Consider the following 18,686-nt stretch of genomic DNA (forward strand, 5'->3'; position numbering starts at 1 on the left):
CTCCCTCCTCTCCCTTTCCTCCTTCCTCCTTCACTTTTCCTTCCATCTAGCCTCGTCCCCTTTCCGACATTCCAGACACCTCGGGTGCACCCATCTCGACCTTCCTTTTTGCAAAGCACCCACGCCGCTTCATTCTTTCACGCAGATTTCGGTTTCTTTTGTCCTCATTGGTGTTCTTCAGCTGCCATCGCCCCGTCTCCGTGTCTGACGCCTGCTGCTTCCTTTTAGCACCCCCCACAGAGGCCACGCCAACGCCCACCATTTTTCCTTTAGTTTTTTCTCACGTCTCTCGACCGTTCCTTTCCTCCCCTACCCACGACACGAGTAGGGACGGACATCGAATCACGACACACGACAGAAACATCCCTTCTGAATCGACACAATGGACGGAAACTCGGACATCAACACAATCCTAACCAATTCGTTGTCACCCGGTATGTTTGCCGCTCTCCTGGCGACGGCTGTTTGTTTCTGCGCGGAGCTTCACACGATGACACGACGGCACGGCCTTGACGCGGAGGAGGCGGAGGGAAAGGAGAGGGCATACTGCATTGTTCGTTGTGATGCATGCGCGTAGCAACACCACTGTGACGCGCCGCAACGCGCCGCTGGCTTCGCCGTGCCGTCTGGCGGCAGAAGTGCTTGGCTGCTTTTTGGTGGCGGATGCTTCTCCTCACCGAACATGGCCGCGCGCATTTTCCGTCCAACTTCATATTCGTTTGGCCACCCTTTGCTAACCGACATCTCTAGACAACGCGTTGCGTCAACATGCTGAGCAGCAGCTCGAGCAGGCCGCAGCCACCAACTTTGTACGTAGTGTTGCTCCCCACCCAACTGTGCGTGACTCGCCTCTCATACTAACATGGCCCTCTTCTTCCTCCCCGCCCCCTCTCTCTAGTCTCTCTACCTTGCCACGCTCGTCCAGGAGCTCGCCAAGGAAGACGCCCAAGGACACATTCGTGCCGCTGCCGGTATTGCCCTCAAGAACGCCTTCACAGGCCGCGACCCAACCCGCCAGGCCGAACTCCAAGCAAAATGGCTCCAGCAGACCGACCAGGACACAAAGACAAATATCAAGCAGCTGACCCTGCAAACCCTTTCCTCCACCAACAGCCAGGCCGGGCAGGCGGCCGCACAGGTCGTGGCCGCCATCGGTGCCATCGAGCTGCCCCGCGAGCAGTGGCCGGAGCTGATGCCCATGCTCGTCCAGAACGTCAGCCAGGGCGAGGCGCACCAGAAGCAGGCCTCTCTCACCACCATCGGCTTCATCTGCGAGAGCCAAGACGCCGACCTCCGCGCCAGCCTCGTCGGCTTCTCCAACTCCATCCTGACTGCCGTTGTCCAGGGCGCGCGCAAGGAGGAGACCAACAACGATGTTCGCTTTGCCGCGATCACCGCCCTCAGCGACTCGCTCGAGTTTGTCGGTAACAACTTCAAGCACGAGGGTGAGCGCAACTACATCATGCAGGTCGTGTGCGAGGCGACACAGGCGTCCGACAGCCGGATCCAACAGGGTGCCTTTGGCTGCTTGAACCGCATCATGGCCCTCTACTACGAGAACATGCGCTACTACATGGAGAAGGCTCTCTTCGGCCTGACCATCATGGGCATGAAGTCCGACGACGAGGATGTCGCCAAGCTGGCCGTCGAGTTCTGGTCCACCGTGTGCGAGGAGGAGATTGGCATCGAGGACGACAACGCGCAAGTCGGCCCCGTCGAGGACCAGGACCAGCTCCGCCCCTTTTACAACTTCGCCCGCGTCGCCACGAGCGAGGTTGTGCCCGCCCTGCTCATTCTCCTGACGAAGCAAGATGAGGATGCTGCCGACGACGAGTACAACATTTCGCGCGCTGCCTACCAATGCCTGACCCTCTATGCCCAGGCCGTCGGCCCCACCATCATCCCTCACGTCATCCAGTTTGTCGAGTCCAACCTGCGGCACGACGACTGGCACCAGCGTGACGCTGCCGTGTCGGCGTTCGGCGCCATCATGGAAGGCCCCGGCGACGCGGTTCTCGAGCCCATCATCCAGTCCGCCCTGGGCATCCTGATCTCCATGATCGACGACCCATCCATCCAAGTCCGCGACTCGACGGCCTTCACTCTGGGCCGCATCACCGAGAACTGCCCCCACTCCATCGACCCCAAAACACACCTCAACCCTCTGATCGAGTCCCTGTTCCGTGGTCTGCTGAGCAGCCCGAAGATGGCGGCGTCGTGCTGCTGGGCACTGATGAACCTGGCGGAGCGCTTCGCTGGCGACGCCGGTGCCGCCGAGAACCCCCTGACGCAGCATTTCACCCAGAGCGTGACTCAGCTGCTGTCCGTCACGGCCGCCGAGGCCGGTGCCGAGCCCGCTGTGCGCACGGCCGCCTATGAGGTGCTCAACACCTTTGTAGCGAATGCCGCCCAGGACAGCCTGCAGGACATTGCACAGCTGTCGGACGTCATTCTGAAGCGTCTCGAGGAGACCATCCCGCTCCAAAGCCAGGTCGTCAGCGTCGAGGACAAGATCACGCTCGAGGATATGCAGACCAGTCTGTGCACCGTCCTGCAGGCCATCGTCAACCGTCTCGACAAGGAGATTGCGCCGCAGGGCGACCGCATGATGGCTGCGCTGCTCTTGATCCTGCAGAACTCGGGCGGCAAGTCGTCGGTACCCGAGGCCGTCTTTGCCGCGATCGGCAGCTTGGCCAACGCCCTCGAGGAGGACTTTGTCAAGTACATGGACGCCTTTTCGCCCTTCCTGATCAAGGCACTCGGCAACCAGGAGGAGCCCAGCTTGTGTTCGATGGCTATCGGCCTTGTGAGCGACATTACTCGCTCGATGGGACTGCGCAGCCAGCCGTGGTGCGACAGCTTTATGAACTACCTGCTTACCAACCTGAGCGTACGTCGTCTCTCGCCTCTCGCTTTTTTTTTTTCTTTTTGTCATTTTTCTTTCTTTTAACACAATACTAATGTTTTACAGAGCACTACCCTGTCGAACCAGTTCAAGCCTGCTATCCTGCAGTGCTTCGGCGATATTGCTGGCGCTATTGGCGGCCACTTTGAGACGTACCTGTCTGTTGTTGCCCAGGTTCTGCAGCAGGCCGCGACAGTCACTGCTGGCAACGACGGAAGCTACGAGATGTTCGACTACATCGTCTCGCTGCGCGAGGGTATTATGGACGCCTGGGGCGGTATTATTGGTGCTATGACCTCCAGCCAGAAGAGTGTGTCCCCCCCAACTCCCCCACCCCTGACGTTATTGAATGGCAGTTCGCTAACAGCCCTCCAGCCGAGGCTCTGCAGCCGTACGTCCAGCCCATCTTCCAGCTCCTGAATGTCCTCGCCAACGACGGCAACCGCAGCGAGTCGCTCATGCGCTCGGCAATGGGTGTCATCGGTGACCTTGCTGAGGCGTTCCCCAACGGGCAGCTCACGGAGGCTCTGCGGCAAGAATGGGTGCTACGCATTATCAAGGAAACGCGCACCAACCGGGAGTACTCCTCTCGCACGGTCGATACCGCCCGGTGGGCGCGCGAGCTCGTCAAGCGCCAGATTGGTGGCCAGACGAACGTCATCCAGGCGTAACACGCGACAGGAGGGTCTTGGCCGGTCTTGGCAATGTCATTTTCGTTTGTTCGTGATGAACTCTCCCTCATATCCGGTGGCGCGCACCCGTTATACCCCCCTCAAATATTCCTATCCCCATTTTGGTCGGTCCTTGTTTTCCCGTTGACCTCCTTTTTATCATTTTGGCCTCCTTATCTCTTTCCCTCATTCTAATTACGCGCCATGCTGCACATTCACCCTCCCACAGCCCTTCACATCACTTCATGTCACATATACACCGCCTGTATTTTCCTATTTGCCCCTTTTTTCTCTCATTTTTTCGACTCATTTGCAACCCATACCCCTTCATGTATCCCATTGTAACCATGTATCAGCCCCCTTTATTCACCCTCTTCACTACACCGCCCCTCCGCGCCCCCAAGCCCCTTTCACCATTCCCTTTTTTTTCGAGTCTTTTTGATAGAGGCGGCGTCACCAACGATCAATGTAACATACCCGCCAAAAGTGAATTTGGTCTGGGAATGAATCCACGTCATGTAGAAAACACAGGATAATATAACGGAAAGCATACACACTTTTACACAAATCCAAAAATTCCAATCCAATTTCCAAACTCTGGTATCAGATATCCTATTTATGATTTATGACCACGATCCGCCGTTGTCACGTCTTCCCGGTTCACAATTTCGCGGCGTTCCTTTCTTTTTACAATTGCAGTGCAAGCCGGACAAGAGGATGGCAAATGAGTTCAATGGTGGCGGCTGTGTTTCTCCTCTATTTGTCTGCTATTTCTCAGTATCTTAAACTTAGTCAACAAGCTTCTAATATTAACGAATATGAAGGACAGCTTGTGCTCTATATGTGGAAATTTGATGGAAACCGAATGAAATGCTATTTCACACAACTGGCGTCCCCGTTTGCAAAAACGTATGTATTTAAGAATTGATACGGTAAAAAAAATGAAAATAAAAATAAAAATAAACATCGTAATAATATAACAATAAAATTGTGTCCTTGAAGGAAATATAGATCGAGTTCTCAATAAACCGGCCTCTTTGCTCCTTCGTTTGAGCTGAGACAGGTTGAAGCTGTTGACCCACTTTATTTTCTTGGGCGGCGGACGCATAACGGAAGCTTCGAAATTTAACGTCATCCCACCGAAAACCAAACACCGTTCCCAAGATTTTGACCGCAACTCACTCGACCAAGACGAAAATTCAAGAGGCAGAGGCCACAGGAGCAGTCCTAGGTCAATTCAGCGCATCGGCCGTCTACATCTGCCTGACCACCGACCATGTCGGCGCCAGTCCGGCAATTGTGCCAGAGAAGGACGGCGTCTTCCTCGTTATCCTTCTCATCGTCATCCTCGCGCCTCTCACATACATTTGCGCCATGCCGATTACGAACGCCAATATGGTTGATTGGAAGGTATTCGCTCTGTCGTCGGTTACTCTCGACAACATCCTCAGGCAGAGACAAAGCCTCCACGACCACAGGACAGCGAACAAATGACTGGAACCAGTTCATCTCGCGAGGTAGGTCGCGCGTTTTCACAGAGTGGCATCTGTCAGTGTGCCTAACAATGTACTTCCCTCCAGAACCCGCCGACACCGATGCCGACGCCTCCTCCCCGCCATTCACATTTACACTCGCCGTCAAGGACAACATTGCCACCCGCAGCCCCGACGACAGCACCTCCACCACGTGTGGCTCTCGCATTCTCCAAAACTACAAGTCGCCCTTTGAGGCCACCATTGTCACGCAGCTCCGGCGGCGCGGCGCCCGGGTCGTTGGCAAGACCAATCTCGACGAGTTTGGCATGGGGTCGCACTCGCTGTTTTCGCACTTTGGGGGGACGTACGAGCGGCCGCACGACCCGTCCAGCGGCTCGGCGGGCTCGGCGGGCGCAGCGGTGTCCGTCGGCGGCAGCTCCGGCGGCTCGTCCGTGGCGGTGCGTCTCGGCGACGTCGATGTGGCCCTGGGCACCGACACGGGCGGTTCTGTGCGGCTGCCAGCGGCGTACGGCGGCGTCGTCGGATTCAAGCCGAGCTACGGCATGCTGTCGCGGTTTGGCGTCGTGCCGTATGCCAATAGCTTGGACACGGTGGGTCTGCTGGCGCCGACCGTGGCGCCCATTCGGCGGCTGATTGTGGGCGAGGACCCAACGAGCAAGCGCAGCGAGGAGCAGGACCAAACGGCCGGCCTTTGGCGGGAGTCTGACGTGGACCGCGACCCCACGTCCCTGACACTCGCCTCGCGCCTGCGGATTGCAGGGCAGCGGATGGGCTACAATGGAGAGACGTTCGCACCCGACCTCCGCGGTATGACGTTTGGCATTCCGCTCGAGTACAACATTGAAGAGTTGGACCCGCGCATCCGCACCGCCTGGGCGGCCGCGGCCGAGCGTCTGCGCAGTCTCGGCGCCACCATTGCCGCCGTGTCCCTGCCCTCCACACGCCACGCGCTGTCGGCCTACTACGTGATCGCACCCGCCGAGGCGGCCTCCAACCTGGCCCGCTACGACGGCGTGCGCTATGGCCAAATCGGTGACCTGGGTGCGGAGGTGGAAACAGCTTCAGAGGCAGAAGCAAAGGCGGAGCCGGAAACGAAACCGGAAACTACGCCACCCACCGGAGAGGCCGACGGCGAGCAAGACGAGGCCGTTTTGTACGAGCGCGTGCGTGGCGCGGGTCTGGGACGCGAGGTGCAGCGCCGCATCCTGCTGGGCAACTACGTGCTCAGCTCCTCGGCCCGCGACAACTACTTTGTCCAAGCCCAGCGTGTCCGCCGCGTCATCGTGCGCGACTTTGACGCCGTCTTCCGGCTGCCCAACCCGCTGCGGGACCACAAGCCCGTGGGCGAGCACCAGGGCGTCTACACGGACGACGCACGCGGGCACATTGACTTGAGCGACTTGCCCGAGGGCCTGCCGCTGGCCGACAAGCGAGGCCCGGCCCAGGTCGATTTCTTGCTGTGCCCGACGGCGCCCACGCCGGCCCCGCGAGTGGCCGATGTGGAAGCAGCACCGTCGGCCGTGGATGCGTACATCAACGACGTCTTTACCGTGCCGGCGAGTCTGGCAGGCCTGCCGGCCATCAGCATCCCCATGCCGGCGGCGGACACAGGCACGGCGACGGAGGCGGAGGCCTTCTGCCCGGGCTTCCAGCTGATCGGGCAGTTCTTTGACGACGCACGGCTGCTGCAGGTGGCCGAGACAGTGATGACGGCTGCCTTTGAGCAACCAGAGGACATGGCGGCGCTGGAGAAACACAGAAAAACGGGCGTGTCGACGTAGGCATAGCAGAGTCGTTCACGTACATAGACACCCAAGCACTGTATGATAGATGATGATAGATGAAACAGTCATGATCAATTCAAATAATGACGCTACCTCATGTTAAACAAACACTACCCCCCGTTCCGCCTCTTGTGCCACATTCTCTCCCTCCAACGCCTCATCCACCGACCATCTGTCGAGAGATGGGAGGCCACACCTCTGTTAGCAGTATCCCCGGCAAAAGGCGTCCTTTCCAGTCGTCTAGGGAAGATCAACTCACGTAGGGGGGGGAAAAAATAGGGGGAACGCATCGCCCTCGAAAGAATAAGCGGCATTGCAATATGGAGGCCTCGTAAATGCACACCTGACTCTCCTCGGACTCTTCGCATCCTCGATGCCTTGGGGCACCCCTGCCCTCCCAATCTCCTCCCAAGTCCCCTCGCCGCGACCTGTCCCCTCCTGTACCAGACCTACCGCCCTCTTTCAAGGACGGCAGAAGTTTATATGGCACAAGACAAAGACAGGGAACACAACAAAGTGACAAGGAAAAGGAAAAGGGGAAAGAAGGGCCAAGAGACCAAAAACCCGAAAGAAGAACGAAGAGGGCCAAAAGAATGCGAGCCCCACGTCGCGCATCGAACTAATGTGTTATCCCATCGTCCTCCCCTTCGAGAGAAGAGGAGACACCCGGCGACCACGAAGCTTCGCGATGGCTCTCCCATAGGAAAGCGATGTGACAAAAAAGAGAGACCAGTCGTCCCCCAAAAGGAAGACGACCGTACTCCTCTCTGCCCACCGCCCCCTGCTTTTCTGATGCCAATCACAGACGCACAGTGGCGCAAGGCCCTTTCAGGCTAGCCGTTTCTTCTCCCCGGGGAGAGAAAGAAACCGCGTGTATGAAGCTGTTCACCGACTTTTTCTCATGCGCAAGGGAAATAAGTGTTCCTGGTGAAAAAGAGCAGCACGCAACAGGGAAAGACGCGCTGACGAGAGGCGAGACACGACGACACGACACGACTGACATGGACACACCACCCGACCACAAACGACGGCCCTCGGGCCCCAGACGAAACGAAGCTGAAGGAAGAAGCCCTTTTGGAGCCCCCATCCTTTTTCTGACCTGTTTTCCTTGTCCGTGCTGGGGGCAAGGTATAACTGCCAACATCGTGGTCGGGTTTGGTGTCTCACTCCATCGTGTCTGCTTGTCGTCAATGCCCCATGTCTCGTTTCGCACAGCATTCGTACCGCTTGTGTGGCTTCTCTTTTTCCGTTTGTGGCATGGAGGCGCGACGTTGACGAGGGCGATGCGTTCCCCGAGGAAGAGAAAAAGAAGAAGAAAGGGAGGACGAAATTTTGGGCACCACGAAATTTTATTTATGGGAAGAGCAGCCAAAAAATATAGTGGGCCCTTTCGCTGTGAGGGTGAGTCATCCAATCAGGCAGCACGCAGAGTGGAGCCTGAGCTGGGAGCTGCCTTCAAGGTCCCAAACTGCACCAAACTAAACACAAATCGCATTTGAGGGTGTAAATTCACTGTGTCGCATACCGTCAAAGGGGAAGAAAGAAATAAAGAATCAAGATAATATCGCTGTCACTAATGTGATTTCTATATCTCACTTTTTACACAGGAAAATGGCTTGAAGTCCAGGTTCTGTGTGTTGTGCTTTCTTCCATCTAAGGAAGTCAAGGCCAAGAGAGGACCCAACATATACGCTGGTGGAAATAATAAAGGGCAGGTTCTCAAGCAACAGCGTGCCGGCAATAATGTTGTACGACGGAGTCATGTGCTTCAGGATCGCGTGGACGGGCATCTCGAGCCTGGGCGTGGATACAATGCTATGGTCTTCGCCACTGTTCAAGGTCTCTGTGGACAGATTGTGGAGTAGACCTGGTTGGGAAGCCACAGGAGACTACGGCCAAGACGACTATGGCGGCGACGTGTGCAATCTTGAAACGTCCCGGGACACGGAGCACGTGGCACTGGAACGTGATCCCGATTATAACAGCAGCGAGGCCTAGTGGCGCGTCGGGATTCAGAGTGGTCTAGATGTGCTCTTGGACCAACGTGGCGATACACCGGAGCCGGTGGCAGCCGGCACCGGCATCATGATAAACGGCCCAGCATCCTCGCCAAGAGCAGTACCGGAGCTTTTATTGACACGCAGTGGCTAAAGAGATCAGAACGACAGTTGTAGAGAGGGGGACAAGAGGAGTTCCAAAGCAACAAAGGATACATCCAGGCCACGACGCCAAGAACACATCAGCATTTAACGATTTTACACTGTAAAATCAGTCCAATCCGTGTTCAGAAACAACTTTTACGTTGAACATGAACTGTGGTGGTTAGGGCCCAATCGACTCCCACATACCTCTGTGTAAAGGCATGAAGCTGTAACGTCCACTTGACCAGTTCTCTTATGAGAATGTTGTGCACTGTACGGATCGAGAAAGTGGCTTTCACGTTTACCAATACTGAGACATGATGCGAGTTTGGTCTGGAACTTGCCTGTCAAACCAGTACGATAAGCTGCCTTACCTAGAGTAAGGAATCCGTTGGGAATTGTGGCATGGCGTGTTATTATGCCACACCGTGTTGGTCCATATTACGGAGGACACTGTCGCAGCCCTCACCTTTCTCCAAATGGTTCTTTGTACTATGAAGTAAGTAATACCTGTGCCTTCCCCGCCTCACCAACCAGGACCGGTTAGGACCCCACATGAGCTTTACGTAGCTGGTCGCCTCTTCGCCGCCGCCAAGTCGTGCATTCCTTCCTTGCAGGGCCGAGTACTTCGTTCCTTCCCAATCATGTGGTGCCCGAACTATACGAGACATGCTGCCTCGAATTGTTGACTTGGGGCTCTTACTTTTTAAATCGGCTGCCTGGTCTCACATCTCATTTGCTTCCACACACAAAATGCGCAAAACGGTGTCGAGACATACGCAACACAGAAACCCACAACGACTACATCGCATCCATTGACAATTGATACACTGCGGCTTTCCTCGCGCGCACACACTGCTCGCTGTCCTCTGCACCACGATGACGGCGACTGTTTGTGATTACAGCGCATCTGCACTTGCATCTGCAACTGGAACGAGCTCTCTGTGCAGAGTCAATTCGACGGAACGAGACGGATAACGAGGCATCGACGACGACTTTGAGCAAGAAACGGACGAGAGAGCGATAGCTTGTCGTTTGGTGCAACCACTTCCTATTACAAAAGTACGAACCACTACAATCTACTGCCGCCATGGGCCAAGGCCAGTCGACTCCGCCATCGCTGCAGCGGTCGCACGAGGAGCTCGTAAAAGAGCTGGTAAGAGCCTAAGGACATCCCCTAGCAGAGATTATCGTTGTGTTGAACAGCCCTCTCTAACATTGACAGGCAAACCGCTTCGCGCAAAAGTGCTTCACCTCCCTGGAGCTCTACTCGCTCAAGGACAACTTCAAGAGCCTCGCAGACGCCACGGTGGAGAGTCCGCACATCACTCGGGACAGCAGCCATCCAGAGGATGGTGAGAATGGCGCCGAAAGTGGCAAAAGCGGAAACAATACCGACAACACGGTCAGCAGCAACGGCAGCGGAACAAGCAACAAGACGACTGAGGAGCACAGCAGGAAGCCCCACGTCCTGCGCTACCTCAAGGAAGACACCGTCGCGCGCTTCCTGGCCATCCCCGACATCCTGGGCGTGTCGCCGGTCGTGTTCCAGATGGTCTCGTACCTCGGAGCCTTCCCCTTTTTGTCCGATGCGCCCGCTGTGCTGGGCCTCGAACAGTTGGTCATTGTGGTCACGCTGCTGACCGACCGGTACAAGCGCGTGCTGGCCCACGGTGCGAGCGACCGCCGCACGCTTCTTTTCCGCAGTCTGGCCGTGCACGACCGCAAACTGTTTTCCGAGGACAGAAAAGAGGCCGCGGCTGCCGCACGCGCGCAGTCGACTGTGCCAACAGGTAACGAGGGCTTTGCCGTGGACGCGTCCATTGATGACAACGACGGCGAAGAGGATGTCGTGAAGGGCAGCCCTGCCGATGAGAATGACGGCTACGACGACGACCTGCCAAACGACGACAATGACGAGCTCGCTTTGGCCGCCTTTGATGCCCTCGACTACATCAACAGCTCGGTACCCACGGGCCCGAAAGCGTCAGCGAGAAAGGCGGCCGACATTGCCGCTACGCTCCACGGTGCACGCATCCCTGCCGACAACTTCCGGCGACTGCTGATGCTGCTGATCTTGGTGGCACCACTGGGCCCCCAGGAACCAATCTCCCTCTACGCCGGCCGTTTTACGGGAGATGCATTGGAGAGCCTGCGGGAGACGGCCCAGTGCATACTGGCCACGTTCCTCGATGTCGAGACATCGCCGGGCATTAAGTTTGCCCACTTTGATGCCATCGTTCCCGTGTGCTTCCCGTTCCTCTTTAGCGGGTTCAACGCCCTGTTTGAACACTTTTTGTTTTCCAAGAACCTCGACTTGTCACGGACGAAGCCTGGCGCTGGCGCCAGCGCCAGCGATGCGAACACAGATAGCACCACAGGCACTACCACAACAACCTCCCCGCCAACGCTCGCCAGGCGAAAGTCGTCGGCTGCCACGATTGCAGCAACTAATATACCCATTCCTCCACTCCTCATCCAAGACTCTGCGAACAAAATCATGAACCTCAACATCCTCTCCCAGCTGTCTTTCTTCCTTCCCGGCTCCTCCCTCTTCCACCGCATGCGCCCGCTCTACTCGGGCGACAACGACGGCTTCTCCATGGGCTCCTTTGAGTCCAAGGTCTTTAACTGGCGTGCGCCGACCATCCTACTCGTCAAAGGCACGCGCATCAGCGACACGCCGCGTGGCCCGGAAGCCACCTTTGCATCCGCTTTGCCTCCACGGCGATTCCCGCATGGCAATGGCAAGCGTGTGGACGACGGCGGTGGCGACGACGGCGACGACGAGACACTCATCTTTGGCGCCTACGTCAGCCAGCCCTGGCGTCTCACGCATCGCGATTGCTTTGGCGACAGCGACACCGTGCTGTTTCAGCTGAGCCCTGTGCACGATGTGTTTGGGGCGTCGACGATCAACCGCGACTATGTCGCCTTTATCAAGCCGACCGTCGCCAACAACCACGCCGGCGGCATCGGCTTCGGCTGTCCCTCGCCCACGGGTGCTGCAGTCAAGGCCAGCCTCAGGCAGCACCAGCATGTCCAGTCCGCCGTCGAGGGCATCCTGCCGCTGGGCCCCTTGTCGCTCATGATTGACGGCAACTTTGAGTTTGGCGCCATGACGCACGATCGGGGACACGGCGCCAAGGCACACAGTGGCGGCGCGGGCGGCGCCTTCCATCCCAGTGCTGCCCGCATGTTTAGTTTCCAGGACCGCTTCTCCATCGAAGCGCTCGAAGTCTGGGGCTGCGGCGGCGACGACGAGGCCAAGGAACAGGCAGAGCGCTGGGCCTGGGAGGCGCGAGAGGCCGAGGCGCGGCGGCGCATCAACCTGGGCACGGGCGACGTCGACGCAGACCGTGCTCTGTTGGAAATGGCCGGCCTGGTCGGTGCCAATCGGAGTGGAGGGAGTATGGTATGAGCGTGTGTTTGGCGTTTTATGATAACGGGTGGCCTCTGGGTTATATGATTGTTACGTATCGATTGCCATTGTGATCGTTTTTGAAATTTGAGTAGAGCTATATTCTCTCCACACTATGCTATTATTCCATCCAGGTACCAAGTGCCCAACCTGTTTTGTGTCAATCTTATGTACAATCGTTTCGTGCAAGTTTGTCGCGTACTGTTACAATTTTGTCCACCACACTCCTTTACTTCTTCTCCTCGCCGTCTGCACCGCTCCCCCGCTTGCCAAACAGGTCGCCCAGCGTATCCAGCTGGCTCCGGCCGTGGCTCTTCCGTACGCCCTTCTTGAACTCGGCGGGCTGTGATGATGTTCCGGCCTCCGCCTCGGCCTCTGGTTCTGTTGATGGTGCCGTCGCCGGTGTTGCTGGGCTGCTCGCGCCGTCGTCCTTCTTGCTTCGTCCACCACCAAACAGTCCTCCCAGTGCTGCCAGCACACCGCCACCGCCTGCGCCGTTGCTTCCTCCAGCGGCGGCCGCCTGGGCACGCGCCTCTCGCTCGGCCGCCGCCACCAGCTGTGCCTCCAGCTCCGCCTCGGCCGCCTCGTCGCTCACGCCGCCCGCGGCCCCGGTGGCCTTGCGCAGCTCCTTCCGCCGCGCAATCCGCTCCCGCAGCGCCTTGTCCTCGGCGTCGCGCGCCTCCAGCTCCTTGACCCACTTCTCCGTCTCCGCCTGCTGCTTCTGCTGCCGCTCCAGTGCCCACTGCTGCCGCTCCTTTTTCCGGTCGTCGGCGAGGTAGATGCCGCCGCCAACAATGGCCATGATGGTAAAGCCCTGCGCGAGCACACGCGCACGGAACATGCGCTGGGCCTGGTGGTGGTCGCCCTTGCGGATGGCGCGGGTGGCGTTGATAAAGGCGGCGACGGTCACGATGCAGCCGATGGGAATGAGCGGTTCTTTGAGCAGCTTGCGGCCGAATCGTTGCAGGGGCGTCGATTGATTTTCTCTGAGGGGTGGGGGGAGGGGAGGTGTCAGCAGCTGCCGCAAGACAACGAAAGAGAACGGTGGAGCAAGACTCACGCATTGCTGTCAAACGACGACGGCATTCCGTCGGACGGCGGCAGGTTGGACATGATGGCGGTTGTGCCGGCGGTTGTGCCGGTGGCTGCGCAAGCGTTGTATCTGTGTGTCTGTGCACCTGTGTAGGCTGTGTTGTCGGTGGTCGTGTGCCTGTATCAGTCGTGAGGTGTCGTCAATGGTGGTCGTGTGAGGTCGTTGCAAAAACGGATGCGGTTCAAAACTGTGAGAATAATCAAACGGAGATACTTGCAGAAAGATGGTCTGATTTTGCCTGTGTAGTACGCCAGTGCAACAAATTTAAGCCAATGTGCACCAGTTGCCGCTGTCTCCGGTGGTGCCTCACTGCTGGTAACTCACCCCACTCACAGCGGCCATGTGCACCCTGTGCGACGCGAGATATCCACTGAACGATGGCAACTAATACAGGGTCAAAAATTGTGCTCCCTGCCACAGAACCCCGCTATCGGCCATCCAAGGACGCTGAAGCTGCTGGTGGCTGCTGTCTCCGGCAGGCTGTAGCACAAGCAGACAACGGTGCAAACCCGCTATAGACTTTTGTGTCCTAGCGCGGCTCTGTTTGCACTTTCCGTCATTTTTTCTGCGGCTAGCTATCTCTTTCCGAATTCAGAGCTTTGTTAGCGATTGCCGGTAGCGGTGACTCTGCAAAGGGTTTTTCACATATATCAATTTGACCTCCTCCCCGTTTTCTTTATTTCTTTCTTTCTTCAGCCTCACCGTTTGATTTCACAGCACCCACCAATATTTACGCACACTCAAACACCCATCATGTCCGATCCAACAACAGGCAAGCCCAACGGCAGCACCGTCGTCAATGGCTCGCCCAATGCGGTGCCGCTGCGGTCGTCGGCGGCCGCCGCCTCTTCTACCTCGACCACGACTCCTCCCAATGGCAACGGCACCAGCAGCCCCGGCCGCCCAACACCGGCACGGACGCCCAGTGTATCGGGCCTGTCACGGACCGAGTCTCTGGTCGATTTCGCCACGGCTGAAGCCGACGAGCGTGCCGCCCGTGTGCGCAAGCTGCTGCCCGAAGAGTTCATCCTCCCCAACGGCCACCCCGACTACCTCCGCCTGATCCTCACCTCCCGCGTCTACGAAGTCTGCAAGGAGACCTCCCTCAGCCACGCTGTCAACATCAGCAACCGCCTCGAGTGCAAGGTGCTGCTCAAGCGCGAGGACGAGCAGCCCGTCTTCAGCTTCAAGCTGCGCGGCGCCTACAACAAAATGGCCCACCTCGACCCGGCCCAGTCGTGGCGCGGTGTCGTCTGCTCGTCGGCCGGCAACCACGCCCAGGGCGTCGCCTACTCGGCCCGCAAGCTCAAGATTCCCGCGACCATTGTCATGCCCGAGGGCACGCCCAGCATCAAGCACAAGAACGTCTCGCGGATGGGCGGCCACGTCGTGCTGCACGGGCCCGACTTTGACGCGGCCAAGCAGGAGTGTGCCCGCCGCGTGCAGCAGGACGGCCTCATTGACATCCCGCCCTTTGACGACCCGTACGTCATTGCCGGCCAGGGCACCATTGGCATGGAGCTGCTGCGCCAGACCAACATCCAGAAGCTCGAGGCCATCTTCTGCTGCGTCGGCGGCGGCGGCCTCATTGGCGGCGTCGGCGTCTATGTGAAGCGCATCGCACCCCACGTCAAGATCATTGGCGTCGAGGCGTACGACGCCAACGCCATGGTCCAGTCGCTGGCCAAGGGCGAGCGCGTCGTCCTCAAGGAGGTGGGCCTGTTCGCCGACGGCGCCGCCGTCAAGGCCGTCGGCGAGGAGACGTTCCGCATCTGCCAGGAGGTCGTGGACGAGGTCATCCAGGTCACCACCGACGAGACCTGTGCCGCCATCAAGGACGTCTTTGAGGACACGCGGTCCATTGTCGAGCCGGCCGGCGCGCTGGCGCTGGCCGGCCTCAAAAAGTACGTCGCCCAGAACCCGTCGTCCGACCCGACCCGCACCCTCGTCGCCATCACGAGCGGCGCCAACATGAACTTTGACCGCCTGCGCTTTGTCGCCGAGCGCGCCACCCTGGGCGAGGGCAAGGAGGCTCTGCTGGCCGTCGAGATCCCCGAGCGGCCCGGCTCGTTCGCCGAGCTCATTGACGCCATCATGCCCCACGCCGTGACCGAGTTCAGCTACCGCTACAACGACGGCCGCGCCGCCAATGTGCTGCTGGGGCTGTCGCTGACGGCGGCCAACGCCGCGGAGCGCGTGCAGCAGCTCGGCAACCTGATGGCCCGCATTGCCTCCACCGAGGGCATGCACGCCGTCGACGTGTCGGGCGACGAGCTCGCCAAGAGCCACATCCGCTACCTGATGGGCGGCCGCTCGACCGTGCCCCACGAGCGCCTGTACATGTTCAACTTCCCCGAGCGGCCCGGCGCCCTCGACAAGTTCTTGGCCACGCTGCGCCCGCGCTACAGCATCAGCCTGTTCCAGTACCGCAACGAGGGCAGCGACATTGGCAAGGTGCTGACAGGCATCCTGTGCCCCGATGCCGAGGTCGGCGAGCTGGAGACGTACCTGAGCGAGATTGGCTACCCCTGGGTCGACTGCACAGAGAGCAACGTCTTCAAGTCGTTCTTGCGGAACTAGAGCGTGTTCCTGTCTGATTTTCCTTTTACATAGACGAGCGTGCAATTGTGTGTATTCCCCGGGGCCCTTTCTTGGATGTGTCAGCGATATATGTTGTCTTCTTTTTGGAGTTCTGCCTTTCCTTGTTCTCGTTGCCATGTTTCTGCTGGCAACGAGACTGTATTCTGTACAAAATGGGTTCATGTCGATGAAGAATAGCCGGGTTGTTAGATTCTAAAATCATAGATTTCTTATGTAACGCTGAATGTGATATATTTTGCCTAAACAAATCCGTTTTCAAAAAGCCGAGTCCCCTGTAAACCTGTACGCAAACGCCGAAATATGCTGCGATTCCCCAATCCAAACGTCCCGATTCCCACCTAATCCCACAACTTGATGTCGCCGTGCGTGCCCGCCGTCACCACCTTGCTCGTCTCCTGCGGGTGCCACACGACATGGTTGACCGACCCGCCCGTCGGATCCGCCTTGAGCTTCTCGTACATCTTGCACGTCTTCCAGTCAAAGAAGCACACATACCCCGACGTGTCGCCCGACGCCAAGAACTGCCCGTCGGGGCTGATGGCCACGTCGATGGCCGTGCCCGCATTGTTGTGGCCCTTGAACGCCTTCTTGCGGTTCTGCCGGTACTTGTCGCGCGCCGAGTACACGAGCACCTGGTTGTCGCCCGACTGGTACGCCACGTACTTGTTGCTCGGGTGCAGCGCCGCCCGCGTCAGCGGGTACATCCACGGCTCGCTCGTGTACGAAATGGGCACGGGGATGTTGTAGTCCCACACCCGCACCGACTTGTCGTCGGACGTGGTCATGAACCGCCGGTTCTCGTCGACAAACGTAATCGTGTTGATGGCCGCCAAGTGGTGGTCGTAGTCTTGCACGGGCTCGTTGACGTTGTCGCCGCCGTCCCCGCCGTTGCTGCTGGCGGCAGCCCGCGTGTCCCACTGCAGAATCTTGTTGTTGGACATGCCCGACAAGAACTCGTGCGCGCCCTCCACCGACGGGTTGAACACCAGGCAGTGCGGTGTCTTGCCCGTCCGGAACCGGTTGATGCACTGGCCCGTCTCCGTGTCCCACAGCTTCATCCACCGGTCGTGCGAGCCCGTCAGGAATCGCGTGCCGTCGCGGTTGAACGACAGGTCCGTGATCGCCCGCTTGTGGCCCGTGTACGTCCGCAGCAGCTCGCGCTGGTGGTACACGTCCCAGAGCCGCACCGTGTTGTCCGCGCTGCCGCTCAGCATCAGGTGGCCGGAGTCGGGGAACAGGCGCAGTGCCGTCACCGCCTGGCCCGGCGTGGGTGCCTTCCACGTATGCACCAGCTTGCGCGGGATGAAGTTGGTGATGCTGCCGACCTCCTTGCGCAGGTCCACGTCCAGGTCTTGTGGCACGTGCATGTACGTGCGGCCCTGGTAGTCGTACTGCTCGCTGCCCACAAACGCCGTCGTCTCGTCGCCCACGGTCTCGAGCTGCTTGCGCCGCGCCAATGCCGGCGCCGGCGCCGGGATCACTGTGCCGCTTTCCACCACATCCTCGTCCGCGTCCTCGTATTCATACTCGTAGCCTTCGCCGTCGTCTTCGTCGTTCTCGTCGACCTCGTCGTACACGGTCTTGCGCTGGAACTTGGCCCAGGGCCCCACGTACGCGCCGTCGCCGTCCGCCACCGTCGCGCTGCCCTTGCCTTCGCGCGCGGCCCGCACGGCCGCGTTCTGGGCCTTGACCTCGTCGCCCGTCAGCACCACCCGCGCCGGTCCGCCGCGCCGCTCGACCGCCCGGTGCTTGCTCCGGAACGTGTGCTCGCTCACAAACTCTTCCGTGGCCGTGCCCGACAGCACGTTCTTGCGCTTCGCCGTGCCCGTCGCCGCGCTGCGCACGAGCTGCGTGTTGCTGCCAATGTTGGCGCGCCGAAACGGGTTGGCCGGCCCCACGGTCGGGCGCGCCAAGTCTTCGGCCGAGTAGGGCACGACGGCGTGGTCGGGCTCGGCCTGCGACCGTACCACGAGGGCGTCTTGCGGCGCCATGTTGGGCGGGTAGTCGCCAAAGTCGGCCATGGCGAGGACGGCAATGGATGGGACGAGGGATGTGTCGTGTGTCGAATGGGATGTCGGTCAGTCGAAAATTCCGCGGATGCTCTCGCGATGCTGTCGCGAATAGGTGAATCAAAGCCGCGTCAGACGTCGTCAATATAGGTGCCGCAAAGCTGTTGGACCGCGGGCTACTGCAAGGCGGCAGAAGATTTAATATTGTCGAAGCTTGCCATGCCAGATTAAACGGGTCCTAAAATAAACAACCCTGTTGCATAAAGCGGTAGGAGAGTCACGTGATTAAAGCGACCACTCCAAGCAAGCTGGACATGTGAAATCATCAATATGCGACTTTGAGCTTCATCATCCGGTGCAATTGTCGTCATGGCCTTCTATACTGGGTTTGAATTGAAGTCCCTTTCACAATACCGTATCTCATATAAATTTCAGACATGCCTCCCCACGGTACGGGAACAGCATACAATGCCAGTGAGCTTCAAGACAATGGACAAAGCAGAAACGCATAAAAGCAACAAGAGGCAAAACATTCATGCAAACGGACATTAACAGGTATATTTGG

The 18,686-nt window shown here is 58.5% G+C and overlaps 9 protein-coding genes across 9 annotated transcripts; 6 read left to right on the forward strand and 3 right to left on the reverse strand.

The window, feature by feature from the left end:
- Positions 1-46: 46 nt before the first annotated feature.
- On the reverse strand, positions 47-262 carry SPSK_10731 (uncharacterized protein; the record flags this gene model as incomplete). The annotated part of the gene is made up of 1 exon (XM_016737032.1): positions 47-262. One exon carries the CDS (start codon positions 260-262, stop codon positions 47-49), a length of 216 nt encoding a protein of 71 aa, XP_016592029.1.
- Positions 263-382: 120 nt separating this feature from the next.
- On the forward strand, positions 383-3,576 carry SPSK_05887 (importin subunit beta-1; the record flags this gene model as incomplete). Its single annotated transcript, XM_016732596.1, has 6 exons — positions 383-553; positions 578-638; positions 751-836; positions 899-2,890; positions 2,972-3,215; positions 3,281-3,576. The coding sequence occupies 6 exons, from the start codon at positions 383-385 to the stop codon at positions 3,574-3,576; spliced, it is 2,850 nt and encodes a 949-aa protein (XP_016592030.1).
- A 1,227-nt stretch (positions 3,577-4,803) lies between these two features.
- On the reverse strand, positions 4,804-5,085 carry SPSK_06784 (uncharacterized protein; the record flags this gene model as incomplete). The annotated part of the gene is made up of 1 exon (XM_016733480.1): positions 4,804-5,085. The coding sequence occupies one exon, from the start codon at positions 5,083-5,085 to the stop codon at positions 4,804-4,806; it is 282 nt and encodes a 93-aa protein (XP_016592031.1).
- Positions 5,086-5,140: 55 nt separating this feature from the next.
- SPSK_06170 (aspartyl-tRNA(Asn)/glutamyl-tRNA (Gln) amidotransferase subunit A) lies at positions 5,141-6,853 on the forward strand (the record flags this gene model as incomplete). Its single annotated transcript, XM_016732877.1, has 1 exon — positions 5,141-6,853. One exon carries the CDS (start codon positions 5,141-5,143, stop codon positions 6,851-6,853), a length of 1,713 nt encoding a protein of 570 aa, XP_016592032.1.
- Positions 6,854-8,599: 1,746 nt separating this feature from the next.
- Positions 8,600-8,854, forward strand: SPSK_06800 (uncharacterized protein; the record flags this gene model as incomplete). The annotated part of the gene is made up of 1 exon (XM_016733494.1): positions 8,600-8,854. One exon carries the CDS (start codon positions 8,600-8,602, stop codon positions 8,852-8,854), a length of 255 nt encoding a protein of 84 aa, XP_016592033.1.
- Positions 8,855-10,087: 1,233 nt separating this feature from the next.
- SPSK_05988 (tldc domain containing protein 2) lies at positions 10,088-12,418 on the forward strand (the record flags this gene model as incomplete). The annotated part of the gene is made up of 2 exons (XM_016732696.1): positions 10,088-10,153; positions 10,223-12,418. The coding sequence occupies 2 exons, from the start codon at positions 10,088-10,090 to the stop codon at positions 12,416-12,418; spliced, it is 2,262 nt and encodes a 753-aa protein (XP_016592034.1).
- Positions 12,419-12,769: 351 nt separating this feature from the next.
- SPSK_06543 (uncharacterized protein) lies at positions 12,770-13,604 on the forward strand (the record flags this gene model as incomplete). Its single annotated transcript, XM_016733247.1, has 2 exons — positions 12,770-12,820; positions 12,876-13,604. 2 exons carry the CDS (start codon positions 12,770-12,772, stop codon positions 13,602-13,604), a joined length of 780 nt encoding a protein of 259 aa, XP_016592035.1.
- Positions 13,605-14,264: 660 nt separating this feature from the next.
- Positions 14,265-16,091, forward strand: SPSK_06124 (threonineeeee dehydratase; the record flags this gene model as incomplete). The annotated part of the gene is made up of 1 exon (XM_016732831.1): positions 14,265-16,091. One exon carries the CDS (start codon positions 14,265-14,267, stop codon positions 16,089-16,091), a length of 1,827 nt encoding a protein of 608 aa, XP_016592036.1.
- A 359-nt stretch (positions 16,092-16,450) lies between these two features.
- On the reverse strand, positions 16,451-18,133 carry SPSK_06182 (pre-mRNA-processing factor 17; the record flags this gene model as incomplete). Its single annotated transcript, XM_016732889.1, has 1 exon — positions 16,451-18,133. The coding sequence occupies one exon, from the start codon at positions 18,131-18,133 to the stop codon at positions 16,451-16,453; it is 1,683 nt and encodes a 560-aa protein (XP_016592037.1).
- Between the last annotated feature and the right edge of the window lie 553 nt (positions 18,134-18,686).

This window comes from Sporothrix schenckii (genome assembly GCF_000961545.1).
Source record: "Sporothrix schenckii 1099-18 chromosome Unknown Cont38, whole genome shotgun sequence".
Classification (NCBI taxonomy): domain Eukaryota; kingdom Fungi; phylum Ascomycota; class Sordariomycetes; order Ophiostomatales; family Ophiostomataceae; genus Sporothrix; species Sporothrix schenckii.